Source organism: Pantherophis guttatus, chromosome 9 (genome assembly GCF_059756535.1).
Source record: "Pantherophis guttatus breed Tessera chromosome 9, ASM5975653v1, whole genome shotgun sequence".
Taxonomy (NCBI): Eukaryota; Metazoa; Chordata; class Lepidosauria; order Squamata; family Colubridae; genus Pantherophis; species Pantherophis guttatus.
The window spans coordinates 15,475,700-15,492,048 of NC_142071.1; the positions used below are offsets into that span (position 1 = coordinate 15,475,700).

Sequence of the window (16,349 nt, forward strand, 5' to 3'; positions counted from 1 at the left end):
CTGACATAAGATTTTATATCTATCAGAGGGTGTTACCTCATGTGCCCATGGATGATTTGGGAATTAACCTCATGACTACTGTCAGAGATCATCTATCACTACATCCGTCTATCCAAAATTTCCTAACTCTGCAGTATTGCTTATCCCCAACGGCTGATGCCTCCTAATCAAGGTTAACACACCCTGACGTTGCTTCAACTAATGCATGACATCACATCTGTCCTGCTCAAATTACTCACAAGAGTTGAGTAAACAACCCAGGATCTGCTGCACTGCATTTCAAACTGTAATTCATATTTCAATATTTAGGAGTGATTTGAGGGGAAAGATTAAATTCTCCTTAACACATGAAATAAAGGGCTTTAAAGATGGGGCATTGCAAGCTCCACATGAACTGGACATGATATTACCTAAAATAAAAAGGTCACAAATAGGTAGAAGTCTTCCAACTGCATTCCTTAATTCATTGACTTTGAGTTTATTGGCCTGAGAGTCCCCTTAATGGCTAATATCTCAAATAGGAAAGAGATGCTTCATGTCTGTTTGAGCATCATCCTACAAATTCGGCTAGATTTTCTCCAAGATGAAGTTTCATGATACTCATGGAAAATGCTGCACCTACTGCGGGAAATTCTTGCCCTCCTTTCATGCTTCTACTGACAATCTAGCAATTCGATGTTGAAAGCAGCCAAGACATGCAAATCGAGGTCACAGTTGGAGACATCCATTTTTTTCCCGGCACTGCACCCATCTACAGCATGTGTCTTTCAGAGTGTTAGTCAACCGTATTCTCTTCCTTCTCCTCCCCAGATCCTGCTTCTCACTTCGGAGAAGAGAAAGTGGGTGGAATGCAACCTAACCGGATAGACAAACCGCACCTTTCTTTTCCCCAAAGGCTGGTTTGTTTCCTCCTTCTTTCACACAAATGCACCTCCAGTAGTGGGAGATTACAGGGATCTATTGATACCACTTGGGAATTGGACCAGAAGATGATGAAAGGGTGGGGGGAATCTTAATGGCAGTAACACAATGGAAATGAGATGGGAGGGTAGTGCATCCAATTTCACTCTACTTGATCTCTCAGTGACTTTTGATACCATCAATTATGACATCCGCTGTAATGGCTTCAGGGATCGGGGATGGAGGTCACTGTGTTGTCCTGGTTCATTTCTTCCTCTGGGGCCAATCTCAGTCAGCACTGATCAGAGGAGAGAGGTCAGTTCCCTGGCCTTTGCTTCTTTCTCTGCTGCTGTTTAACACCTACATGAAACTGCTGTGGGAGGTCATCCGTCACCATGGCATCAGATATCATCAGTATGTTGATGATACTCAGCTGTACATCTCTGCCCATCATGAGTTAAGCAATGCTTTGTTTTGCCTTTTCTAAAACTGAATCCTAGCAATATGGAGCGGCTCTGAGTTAGGGGCTCTTTGGCTCTTGGAGAATTTTCATATTTGTTTGTTTGTTTGTTTAATTTAATTTAATTTATAGCATTTCTATGCCGCCCGACTCCCAAGGGACTCTGGGCGGCTTACAGCAAAAATAATGCGAACAATGAACATAGAAAAATTATTTAAAAACATTATAAAAACATTTTAAAAACATTAAAAGCCCATGCACACCATTCATGGCTGGATTTATATTGCCACCTATTCGCCCATAGCAACTCAAGATGGCTTACAGAATATAAAACCTCATTTAAAACAATAAAACTAATAAAAAGAATCAAATAAATTAATAATGTATAGCATAGCATTGCATAGCATAGAATAGTATAGTAAAGTGGTGAAATCTGAACTGGTTTACTATTGGTTCACTGGCTGTGCATGAGTGCTGAGTGCTGTGTGCCAAATGTGTGCATAGCCCACATGCATGCACAGTACGCACTATGCACCAAATGCACACAAAAGGAGTCATGGGGTGAGTAGAACAACGCTCACGGGGGGGTGATCAGCTGTGGCGTGTGATCTTCAGAGCCTTTTTTTTTACTTTTAAAAGCATTTTTAACTACCTATTTTTAAAAGTTAAAAAAAGGCTCTGACGATCATGCAGCAGAGCTGTGATCGTCAGAGCCTTTTTTTACTTTCTTAAAGCATTTTTACTTGCTTAAAAAGTGTAGTGTAGTGTAGAGTAGTGTAGTGTAGAGTAGTGTAGAGTAGAGTAGAGTAGAGTAGAGTAGAGTAGAGTAGAGTAGAGTAGAGTAGAGTAGAGTAGAATAGAATAGAATAGAATAGAATAGAATAGAATAGAATAGAATAGAATAGAATAGAATAGAATAGAATAGAATAGAATCACCACCCCCACTTCGGCAACAGCAGATCACACAAGCCATTTAATGGGCTTCATCCTGTTCCCAAGGCCCATTGGCAGAACCAGGTCTTCAAAATCTTCCAGATCAGTGTTAGAGTGGCGGCTGTTCTAATCTCTGGGAGATTAGAATGATGTTCCAGAGAGAGAGAGAGCCACCACAGAGAAGGCCCTTCTTCTGGGTCCCACCAGGTATATCTGGTGTATTTGTTCATGGATGGGTTGTACCCAGGCTGATCTAGTGTATAATCCAGGGTTCTCCTGGATTTGAGGTTCTTATTTGAGGAATAAATGGCAGTTATCTCCAGGAGGGCTTTGCACAACTTTTTGTTGTGTGTTAGGTATGCCCATTTTTAGGCCATGTGTTCTTCTCTCAGGCACCTTAGTCACATCCCATCTAGACTATTGTAATAGGTTCTTGGGGACACCCCTGAAGAGCATTCAAAAGCTTCAGTTAGTTCTGAATCCAGTGGCAGAAGCTTAGACTTGCACATGTGTCACCTCTTCTGCAGGAGCTTTTACAGGTAGTTTATTCCCTCATTTGCTCAGATCACCTTGCCAATCACAGAGTTGCTCAAGACAGGGGGAGGCAGAGTGAAGCCTAAGCCCAGATAGCCACTAAACTGGACTATGGAATGCCAGATGGCATTCAAGAAACTCAAACAGCCTTTTGCAGCCGAGCTGGTGCTCAAACACCCAAACCCAGATGAACCACTCATAATACAGGTGGACACTAGCGATATGGCAGTGGTGGCAGTCCTGGTCCACAAGAACATAGGGGGAAAGTTGCAACCCTGTGCCTGTATGTCCTGCAAATTAAAGGAAACTGAAAGACGCTGGGCAGTGTGGGAGAAAGATATTTTCGTGGTTCATTGGGCCCTGCTAACATGTTCCTAGAAGACAGCAAAGTCCCTTTTGAAGTGTGGATAGATCACAAAAACCTGGCATATCTGAAGACTGTAAAACAACAGCCAGGAAAGACCCCCAGACTATTGCAGCAGGTGGCTGACCCAACCAAACCTTTGGAGGAAATCGCTATGGATTTTATAGTGAATCTACCAGAAAATGGAGGGAACGCTGGAGATGGAACAGATCAAGTGGCTGATTTGATTGTGCCATGGTGGTTGGGGGTTATGGGGTTTTATTATAATGGTGGGTTTTTTAAATTTTGTAACATGCCCAGAGTCTCTGTGTGAGTTGGGCAACTAGATAAATTTGTTTAATAAAGAAGGAAAAGTTTTTGGAAGAAAGCAAGTCCTTTCACTTTTATCTGCCTCCAAGAGATAGGATTAGGTGAGTGTGCATTCCCTTTTTTAAAAAAATCTAAATAAAATTCACAGAAAACCAGACATTGACTTCCAACATTTTTGTTTTTATAGTGGTTTTATTAGTTCATTATTACTTTCTCTCTTGATGGGTGTTTTTCCATCCCCATCAAGAAACCCATTTTTGCAGGTCTATATAGTGCAGAGCTGTACAAAGCATTGAGTATCAAGTTTCAAATCTTTGTTCTCCCTTAGCCACAGCCTCAGGAAGGATTCCTTTACAGACACTAGATCAACTCCTATAAAAATGTTGACCCCAAGCTTTAAACACTATGTCTGTTCCCTCATGTTTTCAAGTCAATAATATTTTAGCCATCCTTTTCTAAGTCTTGTGAGGTGAAGATATCTCTACCATGTTTACATAACAAGTGTCATGGCTGGCCTGAGGATTTTTGGTTCAACCCTTATGGTATTTTCTTCAAAAGATCACCAAGTACAACAGATTTTTTGGATCAGGCAAATTGTTATCTATCTCTACTTCTGCTCCCACCTTCTGCTTCTTTAACACAACCACAATCTATTTTTTTTAAAAAACCCAAAAGCCAAAAAATATTTCTATCACATATAAAATAGAGCAAAACAAACTTCTCTATCTCTCTTTGAAAATAAAACTTCTGCACTCAGTATATTCTTTGAAAATGAAACAGGATGTTTTCAGGACCTCCTTTTTGACTCAAACCAATAGGTTGATGTGCTTCAGAAGAAGTACTTAGGAACCATCCAGGGAACTGTGCAGATTCAAAAGAGCAAGTATCTCGGCTGCCATCAGTCTTGCTGTAAAAACTGAAGTTCAAAAACTTCTCATTTTGCTTGTATAGATACATAATGTCTCCACTCTAAAAACAGGAAGGCTTTAATAGACAGCGTCATTAGAAAGAAGTCATGGCTGTGTGGGAAGCGCCTCCCCCCCCAAAATGAAATATTTTGAGAAATATTAAAAAAGGTAAAATATTATATTTCCCTAAAGGAAAAATGGAGAAACATGTTTTTAGAAGCAGGAAGCAGCCCTCAAGGTTTTTTTTAATAGTCCACAGCAGATGCCAGCACTTAAGAGATAAAGAGCTTATTGAAAGAGGAAGACAAGTATATAGATAGCTCTATCCATAAGCAAAGCAAATACTGCAGGCAGAAATCCATTCAAGACAGGATATTTTGAAACTCCCTGCAGCAAGTCAGAACAAAGGCAGAATGGTAGGCTTAGGAGCAGCCCCTTTTTAGGAATAATTTTATGGTTGGGAGTCACCACAACATGAGGAACTGTATTAAAGGGTCGCGGCATTAGGAAGGTTGAGACCCACTGATCTAGAGCATTATTAGGAAGCACAGCAATCAACTGCTCTGGAAAAGGATCACGGGAAGAAACAGAATAAGAGGACAAGAGAAAATGGCATGGGGTTTTTTTTCTATTAGTTGGGATGTTTTGGATGAGAAGCCAGGTTAAGAATAAGAATACCAAAACAAGAAAAAATAGAAGAACTACAAGTCCTCAACTTGAGATAAGGCCTTTATAGGCACATCTCTCACTCTAGATATTGTGAGAGATCTGTATTAATCAGTGGTAACAAAGAATCAGTTTACTTGTACCTTCCTAACGAACAATTTTACTAAAAGGCATAGCAGTTTTAGAAGTCAATGGTTCACTTTATAGATGCAGAAATGAACAGAGGTACATCAGTTTAGCTACTTTATGCACCTGAGCTACAGTTCATGAAAGCTTATGCTTTTTTATAAGATGTATTAATTGGAAAAGGTGCCACCAGACTCCTTCTGATTTCTTGTAGGAACATCTGAATCTGACAGAAATTTGGAACTCTGAGAAATACTATGGTTCTTTCCATGGCAGCATTTCAATACCAAAAATTTAATGTAGTGTATATTTCTACTTCTAACAATTAGAACACAGAATGGAAAGATTACTTTCCAGTACCAATCTATCCCCTGTGGATTTATCTAGTTATTTAATTTTCTGAATTCAAACATCTAAAGAATCTAAGTATCTAAAGGCACACAGAGGAACACATGTAGAATGCTGGGGACCCAGATTTAGAGTATGAAACGTTCCACAGTAAATCTTTGAACCAAGAATTCAGGGCAGCTTTACCAAACTGGTTACCAGTAGGCAGTTATTTCTGACATCTCCATTGTCAATTCTGGACATCAGAGATGTTTCATTAATCATTTTGGCCAAAGAAGGATAGAACTGTTTCAGTTTTGTTTTTGTTTTTAAAAGGGCTCTTTTTTTTTACCTTTTGAATTTGAATCATTTGGACTTGCTACTAACTTATTGTCACCCATCAGGCTGAAAATCTTCTGGCTGATATCCCACAATCTGAACAAACGTGGACTTGATTCGCCAACAGAATAAAATTCACCGGGTTTAGGTTCTGAGGAAAAAAATTCTGCATTCATATAATGTAAGCAAAAAACCCCATATTTGGGCAAATAAATGATTAAAGCTACAGTGTAAGCTTAAGCTTAAAAGGTGTAACTACCGCAGAAGGATATCTGATACAACATGTGGAAGAGAGGCTTCTTGGTGAAGAAACTTTTTCCATGTGGCTAAATTTTATCTCTTCCACTGCATTTTTAATTGTTCTTAGGACTGATTTTTATACTGATTATAATAATGTAGGTAATGCGGGTCCAGCTGGATGATCACTGAAGGGCTCTCTTTATTCATAGTATTGTAAGAAAGAAAATGTGCTTGTTTGAGAGAAGCAATTATATCCAGTTGAAGCAGTACAAAGATAATGAGAAATTCCTTTGAAGTAGAAACATTCTACAAGAGGGGCCCCTCAGTTGTCAGAGATAGAGACATTTGGTGATATACAGTTTGAAGGTTAAAGAGACCAAGAATGACCACATGAAATATCAACAAGAGATAATTTGAATCTATGCTTCAGTGATTTACAAGAAGAATTATGACTGTTTGGCAAAGATAATATAATTAGAAAAATGTCATTTGATGTAACGAATGTCTGCAATGATAAAACTGCTGAGTTAACAGAATCCTTTGTCTTAGAAGGGTATAAAACCATTGTAACTAAGTTCTGTCTTTGTTCAAAGTTTCATGTACAAACTTTGAACCTATTGCACAATACACTGTCTCTGACTAACCTAGAAAAGTTGTGTTGGTCTAATTATTCCACAACAATAATTCTGATCTTACTTGTACTGGTAGTCCTTGACTTACGACCACAATTGAGCCCAAAATTTCTGTTGCTAAGTAAAATGTTAAATGAGTTTGGCCCATTTTATGACCTTTCTTGCTACAGTTGTTAAGTGAATCACTGTAGTTGTTAAATTAGTCAAACTGTTGTTAAGTGAAATCTGGCTTTCCCATTGAGTTTGCTCAGCAGAAGATGGCAAAAGAGGATTACGTGGCCCCAGGACATTGCAACCATCATAAACATGAGTCAATTGCCAATCATCTGAATTTTGATCATATGATCGTGGGGATGCTACAAAAGTCCTAACTCTGAAAATTTGTCATAAATTACATTTTTCAGTGCAGTTGTAATTTTCAATGGTCACTAAACGATCTGTTGTAAGTCAAGGACTGCCCGTATTGGAAGTTTTCAATGTTTTATTATTTCTATTTCTATTTTTCATTCCTATGGACTGAAAGATGGGATGCCATTTGAATAACAAATAAATATTCAGAACAAGAATGTACTAGTCACAGCTAAATACTATTTTATGGTAAAAATCCACAATTTGCTTTACTACAAAAGTAAAGCAATTTTACTGCAATTTGCTTTACTGCAAAAGAAACTTAACTTCATTTTAACCAAGCGTGGTTGACTGGACAAAGATAAACTTTAGTCATGTTTAAATTAATTCTGTCTTTGCCATTCCTTCCTTCTCTTTGCTCGACCCTCCCTTGCCAACAAGTTAGTTAGTTAGTTAGTTAGTTAGTTAGTTAGTTAGTTAGTTGATTTAGGCCGTTCCAATCTGTTACAACTTTTGGCAGCTGATACAATAACACAACAATAAAAAGAACATTAAAAAGAAAATAAGTAAACATCAAGAAAGATGCCAACCATCATTTTACAATCAGAATGCCAGAGATCCATCACCTACTACCTGGGCATTTATACCTTTAATACTCCTCTGCCTGAAAGCAACAGGAGATATAGTTAAATGTGTACAAGAAGGCAGTCTTAGCTAGACTGTGTCCATGTTGTGGAATGGTGAGACCAAATAACATTCCTAGGTCAGCCAGAGCCAGTTTATTGCGCAATAGGTTCAGAGAGGTATGCGTACCAAAAAATCTGAACAACTTTATGATCCTGAGACCCCAGTTTTATACATTTTCAAACAAAGGATTCTGTTAACTCAGCAGTTTATATGGTCATATACATTTGTTATATTTAATTGACATTTCCTAATTACTAAAGTTTCATATTATTCTTGCCAAACAATCATAATTCTTCTGTAAATTACTGGAGCATAGATTCAAATTATCTTCTGATGATAGACAACTTTTAACTCATGTGCATCCCCTTGACCTAACCAACCTTTAAGCTGTATGTCATTAGAATGTTCCTTTCTTCTGACAACTTAGAGGCCTCCTAGAGGTACCAAAAGGATTTTGGCTGAATTTGTACTTTCTCCAACCGGATGCATTGCTTTTTAGAATAGAGTGAATAGAAAGTTATCCAGTGGTCATCTATCAGAGCCCGCTTCATTTACATTATTCCCCCCTCTGAAAGTTTTTCAAGGCAGAAACTTTCACTATTCTCATATAAGTTTAACTTCTGAGTATACAAGGTTCCAATAAACAAATCTACCATATATAGGGTCTAACAAAATATAATTAATAAAAGTAAAGGATAGGTAGTTCTTGATTGTTTTTACTCTCTTGATTCTTGGGGAGATTCTCTCCCTCTTTCTACAGGTTCCATTTCCTCATATGGGTCTGCCTCAGAACCTTTATGTTCTTCCACAGGATAAGGACCAAGTTGATTAAGAAAATGTTCTGCCAAAGCTAGTTCCTTTTCAATTTGTATCTCCTTTACTGCTCTTATTGATAGCTGTTTCAGCATAGGGATTGCACAAGGAATAAAAGCTAGGCCTGCCACAGCCATATTAATCCACCCGGATCCAGGCAACCAAGAAAACCACATGTCAGTTGTTTATAACCTCTGACTTATCTTGGATGCCCTATCCTGCAATTCCTTGGCAATTTCTCTGACCATCCCTGATTTATTCATATAGAAACAACAGTCTTCTCCCAGAAATACACACATACCTCCTATGTTCATGGAGAAAGCATGGATCCTACGGTAGTTTTCATTAGTCCAGACCCCCAAAGTCCCTGCCACAAACATTCCTGCCAGTGGTTGCAATGGGACTTCTAGTGAAGGGTCCTTTTGTTTATCTCTGAGGATTGGTCCTTCAAAAAGATACCGGGAGGTAGTATTCCAGGGGGAAAGAAGACACATAAACCTGTGTTGGACCTAATGGAGAGCCAGATAGTGAAGCGAGAGGGCTAGAACAGACTAGTGCACCTTTCCTTGGATACCTTCCAGGACCTCTTCCACCCTCCCCATCTTGTGATGATGGCAGTTGGTGGTGAGGAGAAAGTGAGTGGTGTGCAGAAGGAAAAAGATCTTTGGTTAGTTTTACATCCCTAAGGTTCATTCTAGGACCAAGGTACACTACTGATGGACATTGTTCTTTTATCAGGGATCCTATAGGCCTACCAGGTTTCTGATGTCTCTTTACACACAGGGAAGGTGACCCTATGATTTAACAAGGTTTCGACCCAATTCCAGTATCCCTGATATGCAATCTCCTCTTTTCAATTGTTGTAGGGGGCCCGTTCTCCTTTTCTATTCCCCCCTCTACCGGGATTGTTAAACTCTTGATCCCAGGTCTAGGAGTTGGTTTAGGTCTAAGGCTTCCCTCCACCTTCTGATACTACGTTGTTGGCGGGAGTGGACTTGACCCAAAGTGTCCCCATTCAGTGTCCTGATGCTGTTAGTTCCCCTGGGATTCTTGACATCTTTAATTCCTTCTACAGGGACAAGGGGAATTTCTTGAACACCCACAAGGCCTTAAGAGTGCAAGACCCATAGTTTACAAATTCACCATGTCAAGAAGAGGGTTAGGGATATGCATAACTTGGGGTATTAAATCGTATTAAAACAATACCAACAAAAGGGCTAAAGTAGCTGTTGCCCAGAGTCCCCACACCCAATCTTCCTCTAGCATGAGTGTCTTTAAGTAGTGCACACTGGATTCTATTACAGTTAATGGATTTTACATTACAAACTACAGTCATGGAATGTTGTCTTCCTCCGTTCCAAGCTTCAGCCGTGCGCTGGGACCCAGCTTCCGGGATGGTTCAGCAAGGCTGACGATCACCACCGTGCGTTGAGAGTCCGTTGCCGGTAGGATTCAGCAGGGTGTATTCTTCTTGAACTTCCGCACCAATGGCCTGTCAGGTTTTGTTACCTGGTATGTGACCGGATCACTCTGGTCTGCAGGCTTCAATCTCATCCAGTGGATCCAGGATCTTCCTTCTAAGGTCTTAAAAGCACAATTACAAAACCAATACATCTGGGAGAGTGCGCAAAGGAATCTGATCAGTTGTAGTCCTCTTCAGTTGGGAAACAGCATAGGCAACCACTCAATCCTAAGAAAGAAAAAAATACAAAAATAGTCCAGATGATGAAGAACGCTATTCCCACTGGTTGCTGCCCACCAGTTCCTTGGGTTCTTTGGATCGTCAACTTCAATGGATCTCCTTGGTGAGATTCCACCTTCCACTCCTTTGGGGCTGGCACAGGCCCTTTCACTTGGGGTTTAACTTCCTTCCAGCTCTGGATCAACATCCAATCATTGTGGTGGAATTTATGGACTGGAAACTTCAAAGGTGGTGTTTGGGCTAATAATCCTTGTTTCCTAAAAACTTTAAAATATCTGGACAGTTTATACACATATTGTTTCAATACTTAGTCTCTGGTTTCCAGGGAATCAATGCATATGCTTCCTGTAGTGAAAACTACTCCAAACAACAGTTCATATGATGGTAATCTTTCTAGGTTGGGTAAAACTCTTGACACCACTGTTGCTGTATCATTACTGCAGAGAAAAGCTTCAACCCACCCTGTGAGGTGGTCCACTATGACCAATAAATATTTTACTCTCCCCACTTTTGGTAATTCTGTAAAATCCACATGAATACATTGAAATGGACTTAAAGCTGGTGGTCTCCCACCCATCTGTTGTTTCCTGACAGCTTGTTCATTCACCTTTTTACAAATCAAACATTTGTTTATAATTGATGTTACTAAAGGATATATCCCAATACAACCATAGCTTTTTAAAAGTTCATCTCCAATAGCTTGAATTCCCCAATGACTCCACCCATATTTCACCCAAATGATCTCCGGAGACTCAGGGTTACAATGCGTTAAGCAATAGCCTTCATACTGTTGTATATTTTACAAAGTCAGCTTATTGCCCCCACAAACTGGGTCCTCAATTTACCTACCTTAGAAAGGATGGAAGGCTGAGTCAACCTTGAGCCTGGTGAGATTCAAATTTATTAATTACAGACAGCTGGAGTTAAATTACAATGCATTTGTCTACTGAGCTATCCAGGCTCCCTATCCATAGAGCTTAATTTAATTAATACAATTCAAAGATTTGAGCAGACCAATTTCGAGGCAAACACCTTGTTTCCAGGATCTCTTTAGTGTGTCACAAATTGCTTCTTCTGTCTCTAGGGGGTGTTCCTCCAAATCGGGTCTTATTTTTGTATGTAAATCAATTACTTCAGCACCATAATGTTCTAATCCAAACTGATCCATTGATCTGGTGTTGGCTAAGAACTGTGTTTGATTCAAATTGTGATCTGTAGTTAAAATCAAGTCTGTCTGCTGCATTAAAATTGTTTCATTTATGTTTAGAATTCTGGAATCAGTTAACCACCGCCCTGCTTTTTCGCTGAAGGATGGTTCTGACTTGATGCGGGGTGCTTACAATAAGGGCTCCCCCAAAGGTCAATTTCCTACTTTCTGAGCCAACACCCCTTGTGCAATTCAATTTTCTGTGTTTACAAAGAGATTGAATGGCTTTTCCAAATTTGGTAAACTTAATACAGGAGCCTTGGTTAAAGCTTGTTTCAAATTTTCAAGGCTTCCTCTTTCATGTCCCTCCCATTTCAAACTCCAGGGTCCAGATTCAATTAATTTTGCATAGAATTATCTTAATTCTTGCTTGTTTATAGATAGAGGCTGAGACACCACTCCTTCTATTCTATCAGGAGTGATTTTTATCTACTCCTGTTGGAAGGAAAAAAGAAGCCTTTTCCTTTAAGGATTGTTGAAAGGCAGAGCTTTCCCTTCCTGAATTCAAAACTCCCGGCTGGGAGATTACTTATTCTTTCTTCCTTTGTTGTGGAAAATAAGGTGGCCGTCTCAGCTTCTTAATGGCCCATTGGTAAAGGTGGGGGCTGAAACTCTGCCTGAGTTTCTGCTTATTTTCTTTAGGGGAATTTCCCTGCTCTTTTAATATTGAGCTTCTCATATCTTCCAACACTCCCTTCACTAATTAAGTGTATTCAAATGCTTTGTTCACTTAATCTGATCTCTGTCAACTAAAAACACCACTTCCTCTTATACAACATCTATAACCTTCCAAAAACAAATCACATACCTTCTCCCTTCCATCAATTCTACTTTCTCTAACTCCTTCTTCTTATAAAACATTCAATTCTCCTACCACTGTCAGCACAAGTCTGTGTAGACCAACTTAAAGGCAACTTTCTGGCTCCCACTAAAACTTCCTCTCTCCCTTCTACTTTGTATATCCCTCTATAAACAAATTAGCTCCTTCTTCGAAAGGAACAACAATTTATGCTGCTAACAAACAAACAAACAAGCAAACAAATCTGAAATATATTTGGATCAAACTTTAGCTTCAATTCTCTGCCTTTAGTAAAATGCAAGTCAGATTCAAAAAAGTCTTTCAAAATCATTTCTTTTATATAGATTGAATTAAGCGTTTTAAACCTCAAAAATTTCCAGAAAAAATAAAATCAAAATTGTATTCAGAGCAGAAAAAGCTTTCATATGCAAATTAAAGAGACTGAAAATAAGGCGATCACCCACTTCCCCCTCCTTTCTCATGCTCATTCAGCAGAGAGGGAGATGCTGAAAAGCCCAGCAACCCACCCTTTTCCTGCTTCTCTCCTCCAAAGGAAGTGGGGGGAGAGGGAAAAAATGTTTAAACTACATAGAATTCTCATCTCCTTTCGCCTCTCAGCATCCTTTCAACAACACAACCCTCTGCATTTCTCTCTAATTTCCCACATTATCAACACACAGGCATTCACAGGGCTCAAGATCACTTCACTTTATCATTCCTTATGAGCTTCGGGACACCTCACACACACACATTCACATTTGTACTGCAATCAGACTTCTTGTATAAACCAATTTCACATACAAAAATCCCACTTCATGCAAACCAATCATTACAATTATTTCAGTGAGCTTTTTCACAAGCCACTATTATTAGAGGATTTCATCTTCCCTGCAGTTTTGGAATGATTATATACATACACATGCACACATATCATCAAACATTTCCCACAGCTTCAAGCACAAGTTTACTTACTTTGCTGGCCAGCCAAACATATCACAATCAATTCAATCCCATTCAATTTTACACACTATCATTATAGATGCACATCCAGGAATTTTTTTAACAGAAATCACATCAAATTGATCAAGTCAAATTATCTGAGTCTTCCCATTTAGGCAGGCTTTACCTTTTTACTGCCTGCTAAACCCCGGGTGAGAAGAACAGTAAACAATGTCTTCTTTATTCTTAGTTCTTTCAGAGTTCTCTGGCTTTTTAAGAATGTCAATTTATAACACTGCAATTAGTTCTTTTCTCTTACCACACATAAGATCACACACAATACTTAGTTCCTTAATTCCAATACTTAAATACTTAATTCCAGAGACTTTAGGATGACGCCTTGTCTCCTATGGGGGTCATCAGGCCCCCTCTTCCACCACTAAATTGGTGGGTACTTCTGAACAGAGAGACTTGAACTCCCTGACTTATACTTACCTGTTTTCCTCCTATTTCTTTTTCTCTTTCTTTCTTTCTTTCTTTCTTTCTTTTTTTCTTTCTTTCTTTTTCTTTCTTTTTTTTTTAATTTATGTTGAGTCTCTGTGTCTGGCTAACCTTTAAGGATTCTTGACTAGCCTGTTTCGCCAGCGGGTTTACGGCAGCTTCCTCACCGAAAGATTCCGTGGACTTCAAAGGAGTCCTAATGGCCGGCCAGTGGATTTTCCTTGGGGAGGCGTCAGTTCCCGCTGGGGCAGGCTGTCTGGCAGAACAAAAGTTCTTTGTTCCTTAGTCCCATCTGGGGTGCCATAAATGTTGTGGAATGGTGAGACCAAATAACATTCCTAGGTCAGCCAGAGCCAGTTTATTGCGCAATAGGTTCAGAGAGGTATGCGTACCAAAAAATCTGAACAACTTTATGATCCTGAGATCCCAGTTTTATACATTTTCAAACAAAGGATTCTGTTAACTCAGCAGTTTATATGGTCATATACATTTGTTATATTTAATTGACATTTCCTAATTACTAAAGTTTCATATTATTCTTGCCAAACAATCATAATTCTTCTGTAAATTACTGGAGCATAGATTCAAATTATCTTCTGATGATAGACAACTTTTAACTCATATGGATTCCCTTGACCTAACCAACCTTTAAGCTGTATGTCATTAGAATGTTCCTTTCTTCTGACAACTTAGAGGCCTCCTAGAGGTACCAAAAGGATTTTGGCTGAGTTTGTACTTTTTCCAACCGGATGCATTGCTTTTTAGAATAGAATGAATAGAAAGTTATCCAGTGGTCATCTATCAGAGCCCGCTTCATTTACATTATCCAGAACTGAGTTTGTACCCACTTTCCTAAGGAAATGTAGTGTCTCAAACTACTTTCTTACAAAAATTAAATGAGAAAGCAGAAACTTGTAATAATATATAAGCAGGCAGTTGTTTAAAATCTGATCCAAAATTAAACATTAGTTGGTTATACTTAACCAGTAACTAGTTAACTAGTAGAATATTGATTGATATGATATGCAATCATATATCAAATATGATTGCATGCATATTTTTCATTTGTAAAGAATAGGAAAAACAAATTTTATTTCTACATTGTCTAAGTTATTTGGAATATAGGCATGCTTTGGAAACATCTCCAGAGCATTGAAGGACAAAAAAGAAGTGCTTTTTTACCTGGTTTTGGCTTAAATGTTTTGAATAAATCTCTCATTTCTTCATCCCATATCTTCTTTTCAGCTTTTCCTGCCATTTCTATGACTTTTCCCAAATTTTCAGATTTTTCTAGAATCCTCAGCAAGAGTTAGTTGAGTGTTTTGCAAAGGCTGTAAAGCTTTAAATTGTTGTTAATTATTTTTAATGCATAGCATCCGAGAGAGAGAGAGTAGATAGATGATAGATAGATGATAGATGATAGATAGATAGATAGATAGATAGATAGATAGATAGATAGATAGATAGATAGATAGACAGACAGATATAGATAGGTAGTGAAAGAGAGATGATTTGCAATAAATTCATTAAACCAATCAGAACTAGAACTATAATAAATAAAACAGTAATGGAATTTTACTGCCTTCTCCAAAAAATGTCCCTTAGCTTGTTTGTTTTTTAAATTATTTTTAATACATAGGATAATGAAATTGCAGAATTAAGGAGGGAGGGAGAGAGAATGAGAGCGAGCTTGCAATCAAACTCTTCAAACTAACCAGAATAGAACCAGACTAAATACTGGATTTTTTGAGTTGGCTTTTTAAAAAGTTCATGAAACAAGGTGCCTGAATCAATGTTGCCAACAGAAATCTCAGGTAAACATACCTGTAGAAGACTGTACCCTCACTAGTGACATTTAGCATCTTCTCTCATTACCAAGCCATTCAGATGGCAAAAGGTATTTCCTCATTACTGATATATTGTCACAGTAATGCTTTGATGTTCCTAAAAGAAACTAGAAGGAAATAGCTCAAGTATTTTCCCTAATTGACTAGGAAGAGATCTGGGGAAATGGCCAAATCCCAAATCTCCTCCCTTACATCTTCTTTAGCCCATGAAGCAGAGGATACAGCACCCAAAGTTCCAAGCAGAGAAATGAGAAATGAATACCTGTGCAAATGTGGACACTTTGTGAGCCTTGATGGATACCTCTTTTTCTGTGATGTCCTCTGGGCCTGGTGTTACATTTTATAACCAGTGGATGTGATTTACATGCCCAAATATAATATGACTAATACTTGTGTTTTGATTAGAATTGATTGGGCCTCATGTTTTCAAGCAAATATATCATTGGTTGGTTCAATGAAAAATCAACTGCTTTTTTTCTTCTCCTATCCTGCCCACCAATGCTTTCAATATGACCAAAAAGCTGCTGGAGATATTGCCCAACCTATTATGTGGCCAAAATTTAGGGGGGAAATAACTGCTGACTCTGCCAAAGCTGTTTTTCCAAAACTCAGCATTCATTTAAATGCAAAAACACACTCAACTATTCACCTCTCGGTTGAGGCAAAATACAATCACAGGGTTTTTTTTCCTTCTGAACATAAGACCCTGGAGGTGTTCGTTTTCTCTAGAGGAATTCCTTTTAGCTCAGGACTTCAAAATCCAGAATG

General features: G+C 38.6%; 1 protein-coding gene across 1 annotated transcript; it reads right to left on the reverse strand.

Annotated features, from left to right (window-relative positions):
• Positions 1 to 4,253: 4,253 nt before the first annotated feature.
• LOC117676972 (interleukin-1 receptor antagonist protein-like) lies at positions 4,254 to 6,042 on the reverse strand. Its single transcript, XM_087875863.1, has 2 exons — positions 5,863 to 6,042; positions 4,254 to 4,469 (listed from the first exon to the last, which is right to left on the reverse strand). The coding sequence occupies exons 1-2, from the start codon at positions 6,040 to 6,042 to the stop codon at positions 4,254 to 4,256; spliced, it is 396 nt and encodes a 131-aa protein (XP_087731989.1).
• Positions 6,043 to 16,349: the final 10,307 nt, after the last annotated feature.